We start from the raw sequence: 20,336 nt of genomic DNA, 5'->3' as shown, positions 1-20,336 counted from the left end.
CCCGTGTCCTTCCAGAGGTTGCTGGACTCTCATAATCTCTGGCCGAGGGTCATGTTGGCTGAGGCCGAAGGGATCCAAGAGTCCACCATACACATCTGGAAGGCCACATGTAAAAAAGAGACCTCGCTTTCTCTTCCCCATTTCGCTCCAATATTGTAAACTTAAAGTGGTTGCGGGAGGAGGGAGGAGGAAGAGGAGGAGGAAGAAGAAGAAGAAGAAAAAACGAATTCCCCAAAACCAGACTGCAGCACACCAGCTCCAAACGTCTGGCCCCTCGCTTGAGGCCATAATTAATTTGAGATTTATTTTTATTGGAGAGCCCAGTCTCGTCTGACCTTAGCCAAACAAGACTCCAGCTAGACCCTTGATGCGCTTGAATGAAACGGAATATTTCTCCCTCTAACTTCTCTTCAGGCGTCCGTGCCTGCTTTGAATTTGTTCCTCAGACTTCATATATTTGGAGATTTGAAGGAAAGATTTAAGGCTTCCCCCACGCCCTCCCCTAGCATCCCCCTCCCCTACTGAGAAAGGGGGCAGGCGGGGGGGGGTGAAGTGGCGAGGCAGTCTGGGTTGCAAAATGTGCAGAGGAGCTGAAGTCTGTTTTCTTAGAGGTGCATTTTTCTATAAGTCACAGAAATAATGGAACCTTTAGAAGGTCAGCAGAGTTAGTGAATTAACTGAAGGGGGATTTGGTTACTTGGATTCTGGTGTCTGGAAAAGCAAGAGACTTTTGCAGTGTAAAAGCCGATCCCCTGTGCCTATTTTGCTTTCTTGCCTTTTTTTAAAAAGCTGTTTTCTTTTTAACAGCTTCAGCCTGTTGACTTTTCCAGGATAAATAACGTTGCTCTTTTCTTTAACTCCAAGTGATACCTTTTAAGTATTATTTTTTTTTAAAAAAATAACTCATTGCAGTTGATGATGATTTAAAATAACAAGGTGAAGATTGTCCTAGGATGAGAAAAAAAGCTGCTGATTTATTTTAAAGCTGTGTGAAAACGGTTCATTCAAATGTTTAAAAAGGTTGGCACATATTTTATTTTTTAAATAAGTTAACTAAAATACATGTTTTAATCTATGCTGCTGATTGACTGCACAATCCTATACATATATGTCTACTCAGAAGTAAGTCCCTCTGAGTTCAGTGGGGCTTACACCCAAGTAAGTGAGCATAAGGAGTATTTTTCTCTCTCTCAAGCCCATGGAGTTTTCCTTGAAGCACTGTAAACCAGGAGTTTAGCAACATGTTTGGCTTAAGGAAGGGAGTGTGGATGTGGATCTAAGAATGAGAATCATGTCGGGCAGCCTTAAGTTTTACCATTTATTGAACCAGCTGTGTTGGCAGAAGAAGGAGCTTTGCAAATTGCACAGGACTTTCCCTGGCCCCCTGAAGAGTCTTGTATTGGTCTGGAGAAAAGAAGGCTTTACAATCTTCTCCTTCCTCCAGATGGACTGTGACTTACTCCAAGTAACACACAGAGATGCCACCAAGAAGGATCTACCACAGCAGATCCCTATTCAGTCTCAATTTGACTACCTCCATCCTGGAGTGGGAGGAAAACACTGCAGTGTGTGTGTGAGAGAGAGAGGGGGGGGAGTGGTGGGTGGAGCCAGAAGCAAAAGTGTGTGGGACAGTGTATGTAAATTTTGTGTATGTAAATTTTATGTAAAGTATAATAGGTTATTTGCTTTCGTAGATTTTCACGGGTAGGTTAGTTTCTATAGTTTCTATTCTTTCTTTCTTTCTTTCTTTCTTTCTTTCTTTCTCTCTCTCTCTCTCTCTCTCTCTCTCTCTCTCTCTCGCTCTCTCTCTCTCTCACACACACACACACTACTTCCTAGCTTCCATTTAGTCAAGCTAAGAGCACTGGCAGAGGAATGGGGGGGAGTGCACTACCCCTGGCACCACCAGGGAGGGGGGTACCATTGCGGCTGCCCCCCTGGACACATGCCATGTGAACCCCCCACCGCACTAGGTGCTACTAGCTGCCACGCCCCTGCAGGTGGTGTCCCACACCCCCAAGATGCATGCCACGCCCCCAGGATGTGTGCCACGCCCCCCGGGACCCACGCCAGCCATGCCCTCGCCTACTGTTTCCCCCCCCCCCCCGGTGCTGGAGCATGCAGCTTTGCCACTGGCACAATCGGAACAATATTGAGCTCATGGAATCATAGAGTTTGAAGGGACCCTAGGATCATTCTAGTCAAACTCCCTGCAATGCAGGAATACACAGTTGTCCCACATGGGGATCAAACCTGCAACCATGGCATTATCAGCGCCATGCTCTGACCAACTGAGCTATTCAGAGTTCAGGGGCACATTCCAGCCAGGGGGGAAAACTACAGGGCCAGTGAGGGGTGTAGCCCTGGGAGAGAGGTGTGAAGAGGGTTCTGGGGACCAGACACAAAGGCCTAAAGGGCCACATTCAGGCCCCAGGATGGCTTTAAAAGGATCTTGATGGAGCAAGCCAATTGACGCTAAGATACGTGGATCCAAATTGTACCGCAGGCTGCTAGGTGTCTTTGGCTCAATGCACATCTTACGCGATGAAGAGCTAGTTCGTTACTGATTTGTGACGTTGCTTTGTATTTGCAGCTGACGCAAGCAGCCTTGAGCTTCGCACTGCACAATGAGTTGTCTTTTCTCTCATGGCTCTTTGCTACGGCCATTCATTGGGGTGATTTCAGGCAACATTGTCTCAGCACGATTGCTTGTGGTGCCCACTGAGTGTGTCATGTGCCCAGGGCAGATGCCCGGCTTGCATTTATGGGTCCAGGAACACAAGCAGATTCAGAATGAAATGTCTCAATGACAGTTGTTTTCAATTACTTTCTTCTGACCCCCGAGTGCCCAGAAAATCTGTCAAAATCTTTTTGCAGTCTCTACTTTTAGTTAAGTATTTTCATCAATTTTCCTAGCTATGCCTATGCCCTCCCCCCACAGTGCAAAGCCTGAGCTGGCAAAAACTTGTGGGGAGAAAGGGGCTATCTATTAAAAGACGCCTGCTTCTTGGGAGAAAAGCAATGACAAACCTAGACAGCATCTTAAAAAGCAGAGACATCACCTTGCCAACAAAGGTCCGTATAGTTAAAGCTATGGTTTTCCCAGGAGTGATGTATGGAAGTGAGATCTGGACCATAAAGAAGGCTGATCTCCAAAGAGTTGATGCTTTTGAATTATGGTGTTGGAGGAGACTCTTGAGAGTCCCATGGACTGCAAGAAGATCAAACCTCTCAATTCTTAAGGAAATCAGCCCTGAGTGCTCACGGGAAGGACAGATCGTGAAGCTGAGGCTCCAGTTCTTTGGCCACCTCATAAGAAGAGAAGACTCCCTGGAAAACACCCTGATGTTGAGAAAGATGGAGGGCACAAGGAGAAGGGGATGACAGAGGATGAGATGGTTAGACAGTGTTCTTGAAGCTACGAACATGAGTTTGACCAAACTGCGGGAGGCAGTGAAAGATAGGAGTGCCTGGCGTGCTCTGGTCCATGGGGTCATGAAGAGTCGGACATTACTAAATGACTAAACAACAAACAACAACATGGGCAAGAAAGGGGAACCAGGAGGGCAGAGCAACTTTCCTCCTCTGGGCCCTCAGCCACTTGGTCCTTTTGCACCCATTCCTGCCCCTGTGAGTGCCCCAAATATCAATCACTAATCAGCAAAACATGGAAAATGACTTATGCAACTTTTTCTGTCTCCAGATGCTTGTTATTAACTGCTGATGAGTGGGGGCAGAGAAAAGGCTGGCATATTGCAGGGATCCTGGGGGTCTTTCTCTCCCCACCCCTTCTGGTGCCTAACCCCTTGAGCCCCAGCTGAGCATTTTCCTGTTTTCCATAGAAGTGAATGGCACTCATCTCTTACTGGAAAAGGCAGAAGTGTGTTCCAAGTGATACCACAATGATGACAGCAGGGCAGGGGTGGTGAGAGCTGCCCTGGGTGACACACTTTTACTCAGAATTAGTGGGTCTACTCTGTGTAAAAATGAGTTGAATACCACCCCTGGTTTATTGTGGGTTATGCCCCTTCTAGAAGGTATTGCTGTTTGCAACCTTTTCTTAATTTCCCCCTATAAAGTTTTGTTGATGGCAGCCTGTGCTGTTCTGTGCTGTCAGATTGCTTCATTGAAATCTCTTGGAATGGTGGTCCTGGCTTAACCCAGACATCATTCACCTGGGCCAAACTGGGCCTACTGAGGCAGTCCTTTCCTCTGCCCTGCCTCTGTGTAACCCTAGCTGTAAGAGATATGTAGGAACAGGGTTCTTATTTCCCCCCAGCTCTCCCACAATCATGGGCAGAGCCAGCCCTACCGTTAGGCAGAGAATTTTGGGTTTCATAAAAAGTTATATAATGTATTGCTACTGTATTTGTATTCCAAGGGAGAAAAACTTGTGGGACTTTCCGCCCCAGATTCCAAAATAACTTGGCCAGACTGGAGTACTAAATACCTTCACATGTGGTGTGGGAGACAGTGGGAATTATCCAACTATTATTATTATTATTATTATTATTATTATTATTATTATTATACTATCCCTCATCTGCAGGGTGGTTCACAACATAAAATTACAATATAAAAACCACAAAATACATAATACAAACCAATAACCATAATACAATACAACAACAAACCAATAACACCCCCCTCCACACACATTTAAAAGGGCACTGGATGTCAAATAGCCAAAGAGGAACATTTTCACCTGGTGTCTAAAGGTGTATAATGAAGGCATCAGCCGAACCGCCCTGGCGAGAGCATTGCACAAATTGGGAGCCACTGCAGAAAAGGCCTGTTCTCATGTTGCCATCCTCCAGACCTCTCATGGGGGAGGCACACAAAGAAGGGCCGCAGAGGATGATCTCAGTGTTTGGGTAGGTTCAAATGGAGAGAGGCAGTCGTTGCGTTATTGCGGCCCTGAGCCATTTAAGGCTTTCTGTGCAAGGGCTATTGCTCTTGTGAACAGGTGGGTTTCCTCTTTGCCCAACAGAGGAATCCAGAGCTAATGGAAACACACAGTGCACAGTCTGTTCTGCAGCATAGTTATCTGTAACCTGCTTATGAGTTTGCTTGTGCAACAACGTTCTGCTCATGGAAAGCAGCATTCGGCTTGCACAAAATGTTTTGCCACTGAAAGAAGTATCCCACTAAGTGCATTGGGGACAATCCTTCTTGCTCTTCTGCCTCAGGCAGAACAATGTCTCACACCAACCCTGACCATGAACCCATGATCAAAGAACTGTAGCAAATGCTGTCCTTTGAAAAGTCACCATTACCAAGTCCAGTCATCATTTTGCCTGTGTTGTGTAGCAGTTAGGGAGACAGACTAGGACCTGGGGCATGGGTGTAGGCAGGGTTTTTGTTAGGAGAGGCAGAACTGACATGATTGGTCAGTTAGTTAAGTATTTCTATTGTTTTACTTTATCTAGGGGGCAGGTGCCCCTCCAGCTATGCCCATGCCTGGGAGTCCAGTGTTAAAATTCCCCACTCAGCCATGCAGCTTGCTGTGTTGCCCTGGGACCATTCACCATCTCTCTGCTTGACCGACTTTGCACAGTTTTTGTGAAGATAAAAGAGGGAATGGGGAGAATCATGTACAACCCATGGAAGGAAACACAGGATAGAAATGTAATAAGATTACATGGAAATGAATCGCTCCATTGTGCAGTCGTTTTGCTACTTAGGCAGAAGTTCTCTCTACTATCCATTGTTACTGCATGACATGACAGAGCAGAAAACTGATAAGATGGAAGTGTCACAATTTGTCAGCAGTTGTAATTGTTTTCTGTCTAGTGAAAACATTGATGTTTTTAGCTATCAACAATTCTTTCTCTCTCTCTCTCTCTCTCTCTCTCTCTCTCTCTCTCTGGCTTTGCAAACCTTCCAGACAGGCCAATGCCAAGAACAAGCCAAATATTGTTTCCATTCACCCTCCATGAATGTGCTTCTTTGTGAGAGACCAAAAACATTATGGCTGTATGAAAACCCATTTTTGAAAAAGCAAGAAATTGCGCACTGAATTCATTCAGATGGCAAACAGGTCCTTTCTCAAGCTTGGTAGAAACACACAACGTTGCCCACTTTGTACACCTTTCAGACACAGGGGATTTTGAAAGGGACCTGTTTAGATCTGAGTAACGTTGGTCATTCCTTCTCAAAAATTACATCTGCAGCACAGCATCCTCTGAACCTCATTTCATCCCTTTTCACAATTTCCTCCCATTTTACAGGCAGAGAACAAAGACCAAGTTGTGACCCAACCCAAATGTCAAGATTCAGAGTGAGCCAGGATCTGAACTGCAAAATTTGGAGGAAAAAATTGAATTTTGAAACATAATTGCAATTTGGTCCATACACTGTTTGGGAAGTACAAATTAGGGAGAGTCATGTTAAAAAGCAGGCTGAACTGATTCCCCACCCCCACCCCTACATCCCATTGTAGGTGGGTACCAACTGTAGGAGAGCAAATGCCCTTCTCTCTCAGGCTCTCCTTTGCCCTACTGGGTTGTAGAAGGGAAACCTTGGGGCTAAAGAGGAGGAGGATGCTGGCAGGCAAGTCCACTCTCTGGATTAGATGGATGTGAGAAGGTAGGCAGGTTGTGATGGCCTGGGATTCGGACTCGGATGCTGCACCCGAGGGTTCCCAGCCTGCACAGGATTCCCCGCCCCCAGAACCAGCTGAGCCGGGGCTGGGGCTTCAGCCTGAAGGGTCCTCACCTGTGCTGGATCCTCAGGTGCAGGCACCAGCTGAGTCTGCTCTGGCTCCTGAGGTAATGGAGGACCCATTGCCTGCAGGTGCTCCACTCTCAGCCCCGTCAGGGGAAGAGGAGGTTGCCTCTGGGTCCGGTAACCCTCCAGCCTCTCCTGAGCTGCAGAGGCTCAGGGCAGAGAGGCGGAGGGAACTAAGTTCCCGCAGGAGGAGTGCTCGCCTCCAGGTGAGTCACCTTAGGACCGGGGCTGCCCTATGGCTCGGGGCAGATAAAAGCCAGCCAGCTCCAGTCCCAAGTTGTGGAAGCAACATTGTTGGTAGCCAGTACCTGCCTGCACCCCGGCCTGCTTTCCTGCCGGAGCTCCTGACCTCACCTGACTCCCTGCCTTGCACCCAGTTCCAGCTTTGATGGACTGCCTCCATACTGCACCCTTGACCTTGGACTGGAATCGGACCTCGCCTCACGGTTAACCCATGGGACCAGCACACAGGTGGAGCTGACTGCTGACTGAGGGCAGGCTAAAGTAGGTGGGTGTCTGGAGCAAGCCAGCAATAAATCACACAGAGGAAGTGAACTTAACCCTTTATTAGAAGAAAGAAGATCTCTCAGTACTGCCAGGCCTAATGAGCACAGCAACTCTTCTTCTATAGGTCTTGCCCCTATGAGGCAGTTGTGGGGACTAAAGGTGCTCACTTGCCCACAGCTGCCTAAGTCTCCTCCTCTCCCAGGTCTTTCCCAAGCAATCTGAGAGTATGCCATGTGCCTGCCTTCGCTCCTCCTGCTTCATGCCTCTCCTGGTCCTGGGTGACCAGCGGGAAAGGAGCTGGTTGCAGCAGGAGGAGAAGACACTCTGGCATGTTCACCAGCCTGAGTTATCTCTGGCTCTTGGTGTCCCTCCTCTCCTGCTTCCACTTCTGATTCTGGACTTCTCTCTGCCACAAACTCTCCCTTCTCACTAAATCCTGTTCCCTTTTCTGCTTCCGACACCAACTCCTTCCAGTCTCGTCCCTCTGACCACCCATTGTTGTCCCACCACCAATCCCCAGGCTCTCAGCCTTCTTCCCTTGGGGGTTCTCCAGCTGGTGCCTCTCACCATTCCTGTGTCCAGCCAGACCATGACGGTGGGGCACTGCCCCATTTGCCCTGATGGACCAGCCTCCTCTACTGTAGTTCAAGAGATGTCTATATATACAGATGATTCAAAATTGTCGCCTGGCACACATTTACAGGCACAAAGAGCTGTTTTATGTGCTCTTGGGAGCTTGGATACAGTCGGTCGGATTGGTAGCAGATACACATCTTCACACTGCAAATCTCCCCCTACATCATTACAAATTGCTTTGGAAGTTCCTTTCACTATTAAAAGCCCCTCTACCCTGAGCCATGCGGTTCTGTTGCACTAGAAGCACAAGCCCACCCTCTTCCTCCTCACTTGAGCACACAGAACTAGTCACACAGGCCTTTGGATCCTGGCCAATGTGTGGCCATAATATTTTATCTACGCAACAGAGAGATGACAACAGTCTGGCCAGCTTGAATTCCCATATCAACCCCAAAGGCCTTCCTAAAACATCATCATCTTTAAGCATTCATATTGCACCTCTGGAGTGTTGTTGACATGCAATAATAGCTCATTTCACTTTCCTGCAGGATCCTAGGCTGTTTCAAACTGAAATACGATGCAGCTAATTCTGAATCTCAAACAACAGCCAAAATGCAGCATTTTCAATATGCAACATGGAAATCAAACTTCTAACTTGGTATCAACCCCTAATGCAATGGCCATCATTCAGTAAAACATGGGTGGGGAATCTTAGACCCTGAATGTGGCCCTCCAAACCTGTCTATCTGGCCCCTGGGATGCTCCCCAGGCCACATCCTTCACTGACCTTGCCCCCACATATTTTTGCTTGGCTGGGATGTGTCCTTGAACTCTGATCATGCCTCTTGCTTGTCTGCCTGGAAGACAGAGGGGGCTGTTTGAGTGTAATAAGCTAGCCTGCTGTACAAGAGTAACTTTCATATTCATTGCCCCACCTACTTTAGTCTCTGGCTCCACCCACTATGGATACGTGAGCCCTGGAAGACTGCCCAGAAGGGAACGAGGCTCTCAGGTTGAAAAAGGTTCCCCCTTCCTACAAAAAAATGTATCAAGTGGGTCCCAAAGCAAAGCCAAACATTTGCTTACACCACTTCAATCCATTTTGTATTCAAAAAGGCTTTCTTCTTTTTTCTGGCTACATGACCTAACCAATCAGAGATCACATAGCCAGAGGGATGATGATGTCACAAACAGTTCTGGCTACCTGTTGGAGGGTGACATCATGATGGCAAATCAGAGATGGTCATGCATCTCGTCATTAATACGGACAGGTGAATATTTTCATATCGTTTTGCAGGACCCTCTTAATAGCCTCCAAAGTGGGAGGGCATGATTCACAGGAGGTCATTATTATTATTTCCATGAAACACCTTCCCCTCCACCCCAATTACCATCATTGTATGTGGCCATCTTATAGTCAAATTGATGCTCCTTTCTTTTTTCACCCAACTGCTGCTATGCAGTCAATTTAGGAAGAGGGGGGTTGCACCTGGTCAAACTCTTGGTCCATTTCTTCCAGTATCTTCTATGCAGAAGCTGGCAACAACAGCTCTCTGTTTTTTCAGACACCTCATGTGAGTCCCATTACAGACTCAGCAGTCCCACAGTAGCCTCTAGTACAGGGGTCTGCAACCCGCGGCTCCGGAGCCGCATGTGGCTCTTTTACATCTTTGCTGTGGCTCCGGGGCGGATACTAGCGAGGGGAGGAGGCACATTGTGCACCCCGACACTCCTCACTGTGGCGGGCACTGTACTGGCTGTGACGTCGCATGGGGGCGGTGCGTGTGTTAGTCACGCACCGTCCCGACATCACCTTCTCGCCCGCTGTCAGATCGTGGCTCCGGAGATATATTTGTTTTAAATGTCACAATGGTTTTGTGGCTCCCAGTTGTTGTTTTTTCTTTGAAAACGGGTCCAAGTGGCTCTTTTTGTCTTAAAGGTTGCAGACCCCTGCTCTAGTAGAACCCCTGTTGCCAAGCCTATCTGGGGGCAAGGGAAGCAGTTTGATTCAGTAGTTTAAATATGTACAGTATATCCACAACTTACACATGATCTACAGATGCGGTTGCGGGGACGTGGGTGGCGCTGTGGGTTAAACCACAGAGCCTAGGACTTGCCAATCAGAAGGTCGGCGGTTCAAATCCCTGTGATGGGGTGAGCTCCCATTGCTCGGTCCCTGCTCCTGCCCACCTAGCAGTTCGAAAGCACGTCAGAGTGCAAGTAGATAAATAGGTACCACTCTGGCGGGAAGGTAAACAGTGTTTCCGTGCGCTGCTCTGGTTCGCCAGAAGTGGCTTAGTCATGCTGGCCACATGACCCAGAAACTGTACGCCGGCTCCCTCGGCCAATAAAGCGAGATGAGCGCCACAACCCCAGAGTTGGTCACGACTGGACCTAATGGTCAGGGGTCCCTTTACCTTTTTACATATGTGATTGCAGCTTTGTGTGAATGGTGGGGAAATAAATAAATGAAGGGAAGGGAAGGGAAGGGAAGGGAAGGGAAGGGAAGGGAAGGGAAGGGACAGTCAGAGATCTCTTGCAACCTTCCCAGAGCCCAGTAAGCAAGGCAAGAGGGCTTACAAAGCTCTTTTGGCACTGGATTTTCCTGCCATGGAATGAGCCTTGCTTACAGGGGTCTGGGGAGGTCATGCAAGACCTCTTGAAGGCTGTGGTGGGCTCCTGCAAGATGTCATGAGAGCTTCCCACAGACTTCCAAGGGTCTTGCGCAACCTTCCCAGAACCTGGGAAAGTAGGGATAGTCAACACAGGTGCAGTTCCAGGAGTCTTCCTGACTTTGCACAATTTTATTTTCTCATGAACCCCCAGAACGTAAGTTACATAACCCCTGTGTAAGTTGCATTGCCTATAGTACTTCAATTTCCCCAGGAAGTCTCTTTCTAAACAACTGGCAGACCGCGCTTGACACCCTATGCCTGCTTGAGATGAAGCTTCGGTATGAAGACAGGATTATTCAGAGCCAGGAGAAGCAAGAGCAGAAGGAAATGGAGGAGGATGGGTGAGGCTGATAAGATCTGGGCATGAATTCTTGGCATTCAGCATTGGCTTTTTGCAAGTCTCTCCTTGCAAATGGATTAAGCATGTCTGCCTTCCACCAAGTCAAAGCAGCTCTTCTACTTGAGATCTAAAATTAGTGACTGGAAGGATGCCCCCTTCATGATGGAAGGCTCAGGAAAAACCAGAACTGTTTCTCCAAACCTGGAAAATAGTTTACAGTTATTTCCGATCTGGATTACAGAAAAGTTATGTCTTTTCCCCAATGATGTCATAAGAAGCGCAATATGGTCCAATCCCTTCCTCCAATCCTGCACCAGGAAGTTTAAAGTGCTCTTCCTGCTCTCCTGGTCTAATTGACTCCCAGTCCACCTCTTTTTTTCTTTACAGCCAGATGGGCAGGGCATTATTATTATTATTATTATTATTATTATTTATCATTTATACCCCGCCCCTCTGGCTGGGCCTCCCAATCCACTCTGGGCGGCTTCCAACAAAATATTAAAATACAGTAATGCATCAAACATTAAAACTTCCCTAAACATTATTATTATTATTATTATTATTATTATTATTATTATTATTACAGCCCCATCCCCAGATTGCTGCTTCAGCTGCATGTCAGGAGCACTGGGAAATGTGATTTTCCCAGTGCTACCAATGCATGTGAGTGGATAAATTCTATTTCTCAGAGGGGGAGCGGAGGGGACATAGGCTTCCCTTCCTCCCTCTTTCCACTGCCTATGGAGCAGCAACAAATTTAAGTAGGAGCAGGCGTGGATGGAAGGCATCCTGTCTGGAGAAGGACACCAGTCACAACTCTCACCCCATACTGAGGAAAGCATTATGAGCCTACAGAGGTTTGCATTCTGGAGCCAGGAAATACAGATTTTGGCAGCATTACGCGTTTTGACGCCAGAAATAGCTGGGACCATCTGCATGCAAAGCGCAGGCCCTAGCTCCAAGGACCAGCAAATCTGTCAATTTCACTTTCTCTCGGTTCAGTCCTACCTGTTTCTACATCAGTTTGTGAATTATTATTTTTTAAGTCCTCATGAATATTCACCAGCTTTTTAGTGTGAAATTCTCCTATATACCTTGTTTACAAGGTCATTTCTCCTAATACAATGCATTTTTTTCATCTTGCTTTCACTAATATGTGCATTTTTATGTATTTAGTATTTTAGAGGGATTTGTATTTTAGAGGGATTTTTATGTATTTTGTATTTTAGAGAGATGCGGGTGGCGCTATGGGTTAAACCACAGAGCCTAGGACTTCCCGATCAGAAGGTCAGTGGTTCAAATCCCCACGGCGGGGTGAGCTCCCGTTGCTCGGTCCCTGCTCCTGCTAACCTAGCAGTTCGAAAGCACGTCAAATTGCAAGTAGATAAATATTTACCGCTCTGGCAGGAAGGTAAACGGCGTTTCTGTGCGCTGCTGTGGTTCGCCAGAAGCAGCTTAGTCATGCTGGCCACATGACCTGGAAGCTGTACGCCGGCTCCCTTGGCCAATAAAGCGAGATGAGCGCCGCAACCCCAGAGTCGGCCACGACTGGACCTGATGGTCAGGGGTCCCTTTACCTTTACCTTTAAAATGTGCATATTTAGTACACATTACTTGGCTGTGAAACTGCATTGCAATATTTGGCAGTTTACAAACTTCAAAAGACGGTTTTGGGTTCACATATTGTTTTGGAAAGTGCTAATTAAATAGGTTCGCTTTAAAATGCGAACTGGGTCAAATTCCTCCCCCATCCCAAACTCCCTTCAACTCTAATGGGACTTCCAAGTAATCATGCATAGGATCCCGCTCCATAGGGGATAAGACTGTCTCAACTCTGTGGGGTCTCTGTCTTTGGATGTTACTGATTTTCATGTTTATAAGGAACCATGTTGTGAAGATCAGATCCCAGCCTGGCAAAAAGGGAAAGGGCAAATTCTGCATCAGATACTGGTTTTATCACAGCCTCCTCCTCCACCTCCACTTTTTCAGACAAGGAAAGTAGCAGCAGCCTGCATGTTAAATTCTTGTACGGACTGCAAGCTGGTTTAAAATGTGTAATCCAGATGTCGCAGGCCTGGTTTGTTTACATTCTTCGGCACTGTTTTGGGGAGGCGGGGGAAACCCCATATATATAATGTAAAATATGATACTGGGCTCAAATGAGCTTAACAAAAACAAACCCAAAAATCCTGATCTGCAATCTTGGATCCCACAATGTATGAGGACAGGCAGCCTAAAAAAGGCAGGCAAGTGAGATCCTGATAAAAACTATTCTCCAGATTTCTCATTGTACAGTGAAGTTCAATGCAAAAGTAAAACAAAACAAGCTACAGTGGTACCTTGGTTTACGAACTTAATCTGTTCCAGAAGTCCATTCTTAAACCAAAGCGTTCTTAAACCAAGGTGTGCTTTCCCATAGCAGCGGGGGACTCAATTTACAAATGGAACACACTCAACAGGAAGCAGAACATGTTCTGCTTCCAAGGCAAAGTTCACAAACCAAAACACCTCCTTCCGGGTTTGCAGCGTTCTTAAGCCAAGTTGTTCATAAACCAAACTGTTCTTAAACCAAGGTACCACTGTACTTTGTTTGTGATTCAGCGCAGGAACTCCTCTTCGCATCATCCGCTGGCATAAATAACATAAGATGAGCCTGTTGAATCAGGTCAGTGGTCCGTCTAGTTCAACATCCTCACAGTGGGCAACCAGGTGTCCACTATGGGAAGCCCACAAGCAGGGAACAAGCTCAAGAGCACTCTCCCCTCCTGCAGTTACCAACAGCTGACATTCAGAAGCTGAGCCATCATGGCTAGCAGCCATGGGTAGCCCTCTCTTCCTCCATGAATTTGCTTAATCCTCTGTGGTGTAGTGGTTAAGAGCGATAGTCACGTAATCTGGGAAACCGGGTTCGTGTCTCCGCTCCTCCACATGCAGCTGCTGGGTGACCTTGGGCCAGTCACACTTCTGTGGAGTCTCTCAGCCCCACTCACCTCACAGAGTGTTTGTTGTGGGGGAGGAAGGGAAAGGAGAATGTTAGCCGCTTTGAGACTCCTGAAGGGGAGTGAAAGGCGGGATATCAAATCCAAACTCTTCTTCTTCTTCTTCTTTTAAAACCATCCAAGTTAGTGGCCGGCACTGTCTCCTGTGGCAGTGAGTTCCACAGTTTAACTTTGCACCATGTGAAGGAATTTATTTTCTCTGTCCTGAATCTTTCAGCCTTCAACTTCATTGGCTGTTCGCAAGTTCTAATGTTATGAGATGGAGAAAATCTTGCCTCTAACCTCTCTCTCTCTCCGTGCCATGCATGATTTTGGAAACTTCTGTCATATCACCTCTTACTTGCCTTTTCTCTAAACCAAAAAGTCCCAAATACAGCAACCTTTCTTCATCCCTATGATCATTCTGGTTGCCTTTTTCTGAACTCTTCCTAACTCTACAATATCCTTCCTGAGGGGAGACAACCAGAACTGTAGTCTTCCAAATGTGGTCGTACCATAGATTTGTATAATGGCATTATGATCCTGGTAAGTGTTCTTTTCAATTCCTTTCACCTTGATGCCTAACATGGAATTTATATTTTGCATGGCGGTGGCCGCATGCTGTGTCGACCTATTTACTACTTCTATATAAAAGCCCTCCTTATACATATATATATAAATATTATTTCTCATTTTTTCAAATTAACAATAATCATCAAATACATACATAGCTGTTTAGACTTCCCTCCTCCCCTTCCTTGGTTTCTTATACAAACATTTTCAAAACTACACCTCCTCCTTAACTCCTTTTGTTTATTACTCTCTACATTTCTTCCAAAATCACCTCTTAAGTGCTAGATTTTAAATTAATCCTGCTAATGAATTTAATTGTTTACAGTATTTTTTCAGATAATCCATGTACTGTATCTCCCCCATTCTTCGTTAAAGAATCCCTTCTTGATTTCTTAATCTTCCCGTAAGCTTTGCTATGGCAAAGGGCCCCCTTAGCACCTGTCATAAAGATGGGCAATTTGTTAGTGCAACCCCAAATGCGACAAGAACATTTCCCATCATTGCACCCAATTTAGATTCTAGACTTGATACCATTTGGGGAAGCATGTATATTATACAGTATATGTAAATCTGAGCAACAGGCTGCTGTTTAATAATCTTGGAACAAGGTTCTATTTATTCATCAGTACATTACCTTATAGGACTACTTAGTTAGACTCCCACAAGGCAAAAGGATGAATATGATATACGGTATGTCAGGAAACCCCAACTGACTCCTGTAAACATCTCTGCATTAAACAGCTGATGCAAGGAATTTTTCAGGAAGCTTCCCTAAACTCAGCCATTGTCACAGAGGCTCAAGTCTCACCTTGAAACTAACACACGTGGTTTACTGAATAGGGGGAGGGGGTTGTAAATGGGAGGATTGTAAATGTTTGACATTACCTGTTTAAAGATGCTGTCATGTCTTACCTTGACGTAAGACGAAGTGTCTGGTACCGTCTGGAACATCCTTATCTGTACAGAGATGTTTGAAACAGCCCCAAAGTTGGCCTGGAAGAGTAATGTAATTTTTTTATTTAAAAAAATTCCTAAACACAAACCTGATCGATTTTTATAATAAAAACCAGCAAGTTGAGATACAGTTTGAGCAGGTTTTAATCCAGGTTTATATGTCAGAAGAAAGAACAATTTTGGGGAAACCACATGAAATAATAACACTTAACCATTTTGCAGCGTCTCTTTTGAAGGGGCCAGGAGAATAGGGAGGGCAGAGAAGGTGGAAAACTTTGCACTGGATAATTGCACTCAATTTCCACATCAACAATTCATAATTAAAATAAACTTTTGCATATTTAGGCTGAGACTGGCTAGGCATTAACATCCAAATTGGAAGGTGTGGGGTTTTTTTGTTTTTTATTTTGCAAAATGAAATGCAATTGTACTAAGTTCCTATTTTCAGAATAGCACATGCTAACTCTTTGCAGTCCTTAATGTGGTTTGTACAAGCCTTCTTGATTTGAGGGGGTGTGTATTGCCCATTAATAAACAAATCAATGTTGTGCAAGTCATATATTAGAAAGCAGAACCTGTCACCAAAAAGAACAAAGAAACCCAGTTTCTTAATGTCAGCTCTGCTGGTGGAACAAGTAGCTAGCCAGCCAAGGGGCTCCTGCTGTCTCGCATACTTTTTCTGCGGGTCAACCTTTATGACATCATGATGTCATCATTAATAGCTTTTAATAAACTGTTAACATGATTTCTAATAAGGCAAGGGAACAGAACCTAGTGTGTTCACAGCAAAGCCCCCTCAGTAGTAAAACGAATAGTCTCAGATTATTTAGTTCTACTGATCATTACACACTTCACACTTGCATGCACAACCAAATATATCAGCAGTAAATAAATGCTATGGGTCTTGGTATATTTAAGTTTGGGCTACCAGCCAATCAAAGCCAAGTCCTTAAAAGTCCCGTTGAGGTCCATGAGCTTAACATGTGCTTAACTCTCTCCCATACAAATCAGTGGTTTTGGAAGTGTTTAACTTTGGGTGAATTTCGTCCTCAGATTGCAAGGGAGACAGCTGACATAGCCACACTCAGCCACTATCTTTTAGAAGTCAGGAATCAACGATGCTCATTTCCCAACAAGCCCAAGTCCTCAGCGCGGAGACACAAATCTTCCCAAATGGTCCTTTTGCGGACCCGCTATTCCACGTGGTGCCTGATAAGGATCACTGATAACACGAGTGACAGACAGAGGTGCTTCTGGCCATAGATGTGTGGGTTCATGCGAGTAGGAACTGGTTAAGCAAATGAAGTTATTCCTCACGACTGATTTTGGGACAGAAAAGCACTCTGCAGTCGTTTGCAGCTACAGCTGTGTTTGGTCATGGAAATACTTATGGACGGGGGTTATCAACACTGCAAGGAACAGGCAGCCCGTGTTATATCTGATGTCAAAATAATGGGTTGTTTATACGGAACCACTTTCCCTGCAACTTTCCCTGCAACACCGTGAAGAGTGTTATGGAGGCGCTGGTTGCAGGATTCAAGTGGCAGCGATCCATACACTGCTTCCTCGGGAGCAGGTCCCATTGATAAGATCTGGATGTATAAGGCGGAGAGAATTTTAGAGAGACGGAAGAAAACGCCATCGGTGCTCAGCTAAAGTGGTGCGTGTCGTTAGTTTATTCAGTGTACAGTAGTTTTATTACATTGCTAGGAATAAGTATTGATTTCAGTGGAAACCATTACCAAGTCATGTCTTTTGGATTGGAGTGCTGCTTTGTTTGGAAAGTCCCACACAGCTATTAACAGGTTAGGATCACACACCCACACCCACACAAATATGGATTATCAGAAGGATTGATTCATTTCACGCCTACCTAGTAACCAAGATGGGAGAGAGCCAACTCCCTTTTTTCAAAGTGCTTCTAAAATTAAGGGGAAACTTCCTGCATCAGAGTGGCTAAGGAAACCCAGTCAGGTGGGCAGGGTATAAATAATAAAATATTAATTGTTAGTAAATAGGAATGAGTAAACTTTTTGCCTTATGTTTGAGCGACTGACAGAACGGCCCTAAGCATGTTTACTCGGAAGTAAATTCTGTCAAATGCAGCCAAACTTACTTTCTCTTTTAAGATTGTACCCTGAGCGCACAATTCCTAGAGCACGACAAAGTTCATCCAAGATCTTTGCCGCGTCCCCCATCCACCCGCAGCTTTTAGGCATTTTGAAATGCAAACGATATTGATTTTCTACAACTACCTGGGATTAAAAATCGCCAAGATGAATGTTGCATTTGGAGGTGTGTGTTTCACGGTGCAAGGGTGGTGTCGAGGGCGGGGAAGGGGGTAGGTATTCGTGCAAAGTTTCATGTTTGCTGTTTTTGTGAATGGTACTGGCAAAAAGAAATAAATCAAAATGCAGCCCACACAATGCAGGACCGATGTTGTGTGTCAAATCCGGCAGTTGATACTGAAGCTCTTCGGTTGCGTCTCTGCTGCCTTTGCAGCTTTAGGACACAATCCCACAACGGGAGAAGCGACATTGTGCAAACCCCGCTGAACCGTCCTCCGGTTTGCTGGACCGGAGCAAGCGCTCCCGTTCATTTCACTGGGACCCTGAGCAGGAGAACTTCTCGGAAGGAGAAATCCTGAATTCCATCCCCTGACCTTCCTTTTGAAAACTATTCTTCTCCAAAGCCTTTTATTTTTTTGCTAAAACATCTACTATTAAAAAGAAAAGTTCAAATAATGTAGAATATACATTTGTTGTTCAGCCAGCTAGCACAAAAGGACGATTGACTCTAAACGGTTCCTTCCTTTAAACATTCCATTTTTTTTTACATCTCATTTTTTTAAACTACGTATAAGGAAGGGGCTGAAAAGCCTCTGACTTAAGGAGCAATATAATTTCCCTTGGCCAGTTCGTTTTCAGAGGTCAGGAAGGGGTTCACCACCTTCAAATTATCTTTCTCAGATGGGAAATCTTCTCTGCTGCGAGCAGAATTGCTTCCAGAACTCCTCTTAAATTTCGATATAAAACTTTTGGCATTGAGAGAAACCACCCTGGAAAAGGAACAGCGGGTGGTGGTGCTCCGGCAATGTTTCCAGTCCACGCAAAACACAGCCCTCCGTTTACAAGGCAAACTTTTAAAATCCTTTATTTGCATTGCAGATTTCATTTACGTATTTACTTTAAAATATTTTTAAAACCTCACCTTTTATGCACGATCTCTCTCTTTCTCTCTTGCCAGTAAGAAGGCCAAGTTGTAAAGATCCAAGGTGATGGAGAAAATTAAGCAAAGTCTCCCCCAGTCTGGTGGTCCAACATAGCCCTCTGCTACGGAGGCAACACAGAGCTCTTTTCTGCGGGAAGGAGATTAACCTGGCTGCATCAGAGGCTGTAGAGAAGATGAAAAGGGTCCTTCTCTTCCCAGACTCTCCAGACAGCCTGCATCAGCTCTCAGGCATCCTCGGGGGTTTTCTGCAATGCTGTGGGTCCCAGTGCCTCCTTCCCCTTTTGCTCTCTCCCCTACTCCCAGACCCCTCTCCCTTCCTCTCCTCTCATTGGGTTTCCTCCCTGCCACCCAGCGTCACCTCTTATCAATATTTCAGCTGCTCCTTTGATAAATCAGCCAAATGTGACCATTTTTGCCTCCGTCGATTGCTCTTCGACTGGAGCTGCTTTCATCTTCTAGAAACCCTATTAAAAAAAAAAAGATGCAAGACTGCAAAACTTTTGGGGAAGGGGAAAACACCCACCCACACCCACCCACTGGAGCAACCAGTCCAAAAAGCGTCACTGAGTGGAGCTCAAGTGCTGCTTTAGGTCTCCCGCTTCAAAAGAAAGACACTCCAAATACCAGCTCTTAAAATCATCATTCCTCGGTTTGGACTTTTACTTGTTTGGGAGGAAGGCAGTACTTTTAAGTTCAAAAAGGAAATGTGCTGGGAACTCAAGCCTCTGTGTAATGTGTAATCTGAGTGACCTGAAAGCCCTTCTCTCCAATTCTAGATGGGAGAGGGTGAGTTTTGCGTACTTGGTGGGAAGGTAAAAGAACTCTGTGCATGCTCAGAAGTCTCTTGTTTATTTAGGGGTGTGGGGAGGGGGTTGAAACATGACTTTCAGTGCTAATCTAAGAAGGCTACCGTCCAGACATCTTCTGAATTAGAAATATAATCAAATCATAAATGACTTACCCACATGGCCAAAAGTGAAGCTTATTGAACAGAATATGCAACAGGAAAAGCAGACTACAACTGCATTAAAATACAGAATAAAACCACAGAAAAGTCAGATGGAATAAAAGCAGCAAAAGCAACTTGCAATCTACTAAAAGCACAGGTAAAGAGAACTGTTTCTCATCTGGTTCCTAAAAAATCTAGGGGTGGGTATTGGTTGGACATGTTAAAGGAGATTCCAGTCCTCTTTGTTATGGACTGAATGGACCCAAAGGAATCATAGGATTGCAGAATTGGAAGGGACCCCCAAAGAACATCTAGTCCCGTCCCCTACAGTGCAGGAAACATGGCTAGAGAATCCCTGACAGATGACCATCCAACCTCTGCTGAGAAACGTCCAACGAAGGAGAGTCCATCACCTTCCAATGTAGCTCATTCCACTGTTGAACAGCTCATGCCATCAGAAAGTTCTTCCTGATGTTTAGTTGAAATCTCATTTCCCCCCCGTCTTGTGACAGCCCTTCAGAGATTTGAAGACTGGTCTTAGTCTTATGTGAGCGGAGGTTCAGCAAGAGACTGCTGACCTCAAGGGATCAACGATCTGACACTGTGTAAGTGGACCTCCTCTTTCCCATTGAAGTAAATAAAGGGGACAAGTTAATCAAAACTAAAATACAACTTCCTCCAGGTTCAATCCTTCAGTTGTTCCAACTGAAGATACACTCCTGGTTCCCGAAACCAGTTTGTGTGTGAACGAGCCCTTCATTGGTATATTACAACTGTGGGGACAAATGCTGCCATTCAGCTTGTCAGCCGCCTTGGGTTTAGTA

The 20,336-nt window shown here is 45.5% G+C and overlaps 1 protein-coding gene across 3 annotated transcripts in view; it reads right to left on the bottom strand.

Moving 5' to 3' along the window:
• Positions 1-19,545, bottom strand: part of FLI1 (Fli-1 proto-oncogene, ETS transcription factor) — a 119,505-nt gene extending 99,960 nt beyond the window's left edge. The window contains exons 1-2 of one of the 3 annotated variants that reach the window (XM_082201465.1): positions 19,525-19,545; positions 15,264-15,371 (exon numbers count right to left, since the gene is read on the bottom strand). In XM_082201465.1, the coding sequence (XP_082057591.1) occupies positions 15,264-15,371; positions 19,525-19,530 (114 nt within the window). In that variant the 5' untranslated portion in view covers positions 19,531-19,545. Of the gene's footprint in view, positions 1-15,263; positions 15,372-18,542; positions 18,772-19,524 lie in introns of those variants that run through there. The other 2 variants (XM_082201466.1, XM_082201467.1) reach the window with 2 other exon arrangements.
• Positions 19,546-20,336: the final 791 nt, after the last annotated feature.

The sequence above is a fragment of the Podarcis vaucheri genome (assembly GCF_965113315.1).
Source record: "Podarcis vaucheri genome assembly, chromosome: 15".
NCBI classification, from domain to species: Eukaryota; Metazoa; Chordata; class Lepidosauria; order Squamata; family Lacertidae; genus Podarcis; species Podarcis vaucheri.
Note: the sequence above shows the minus strand (reverse complement) of the source record. Positions and strands in the feature narration are given on the sequence as shown.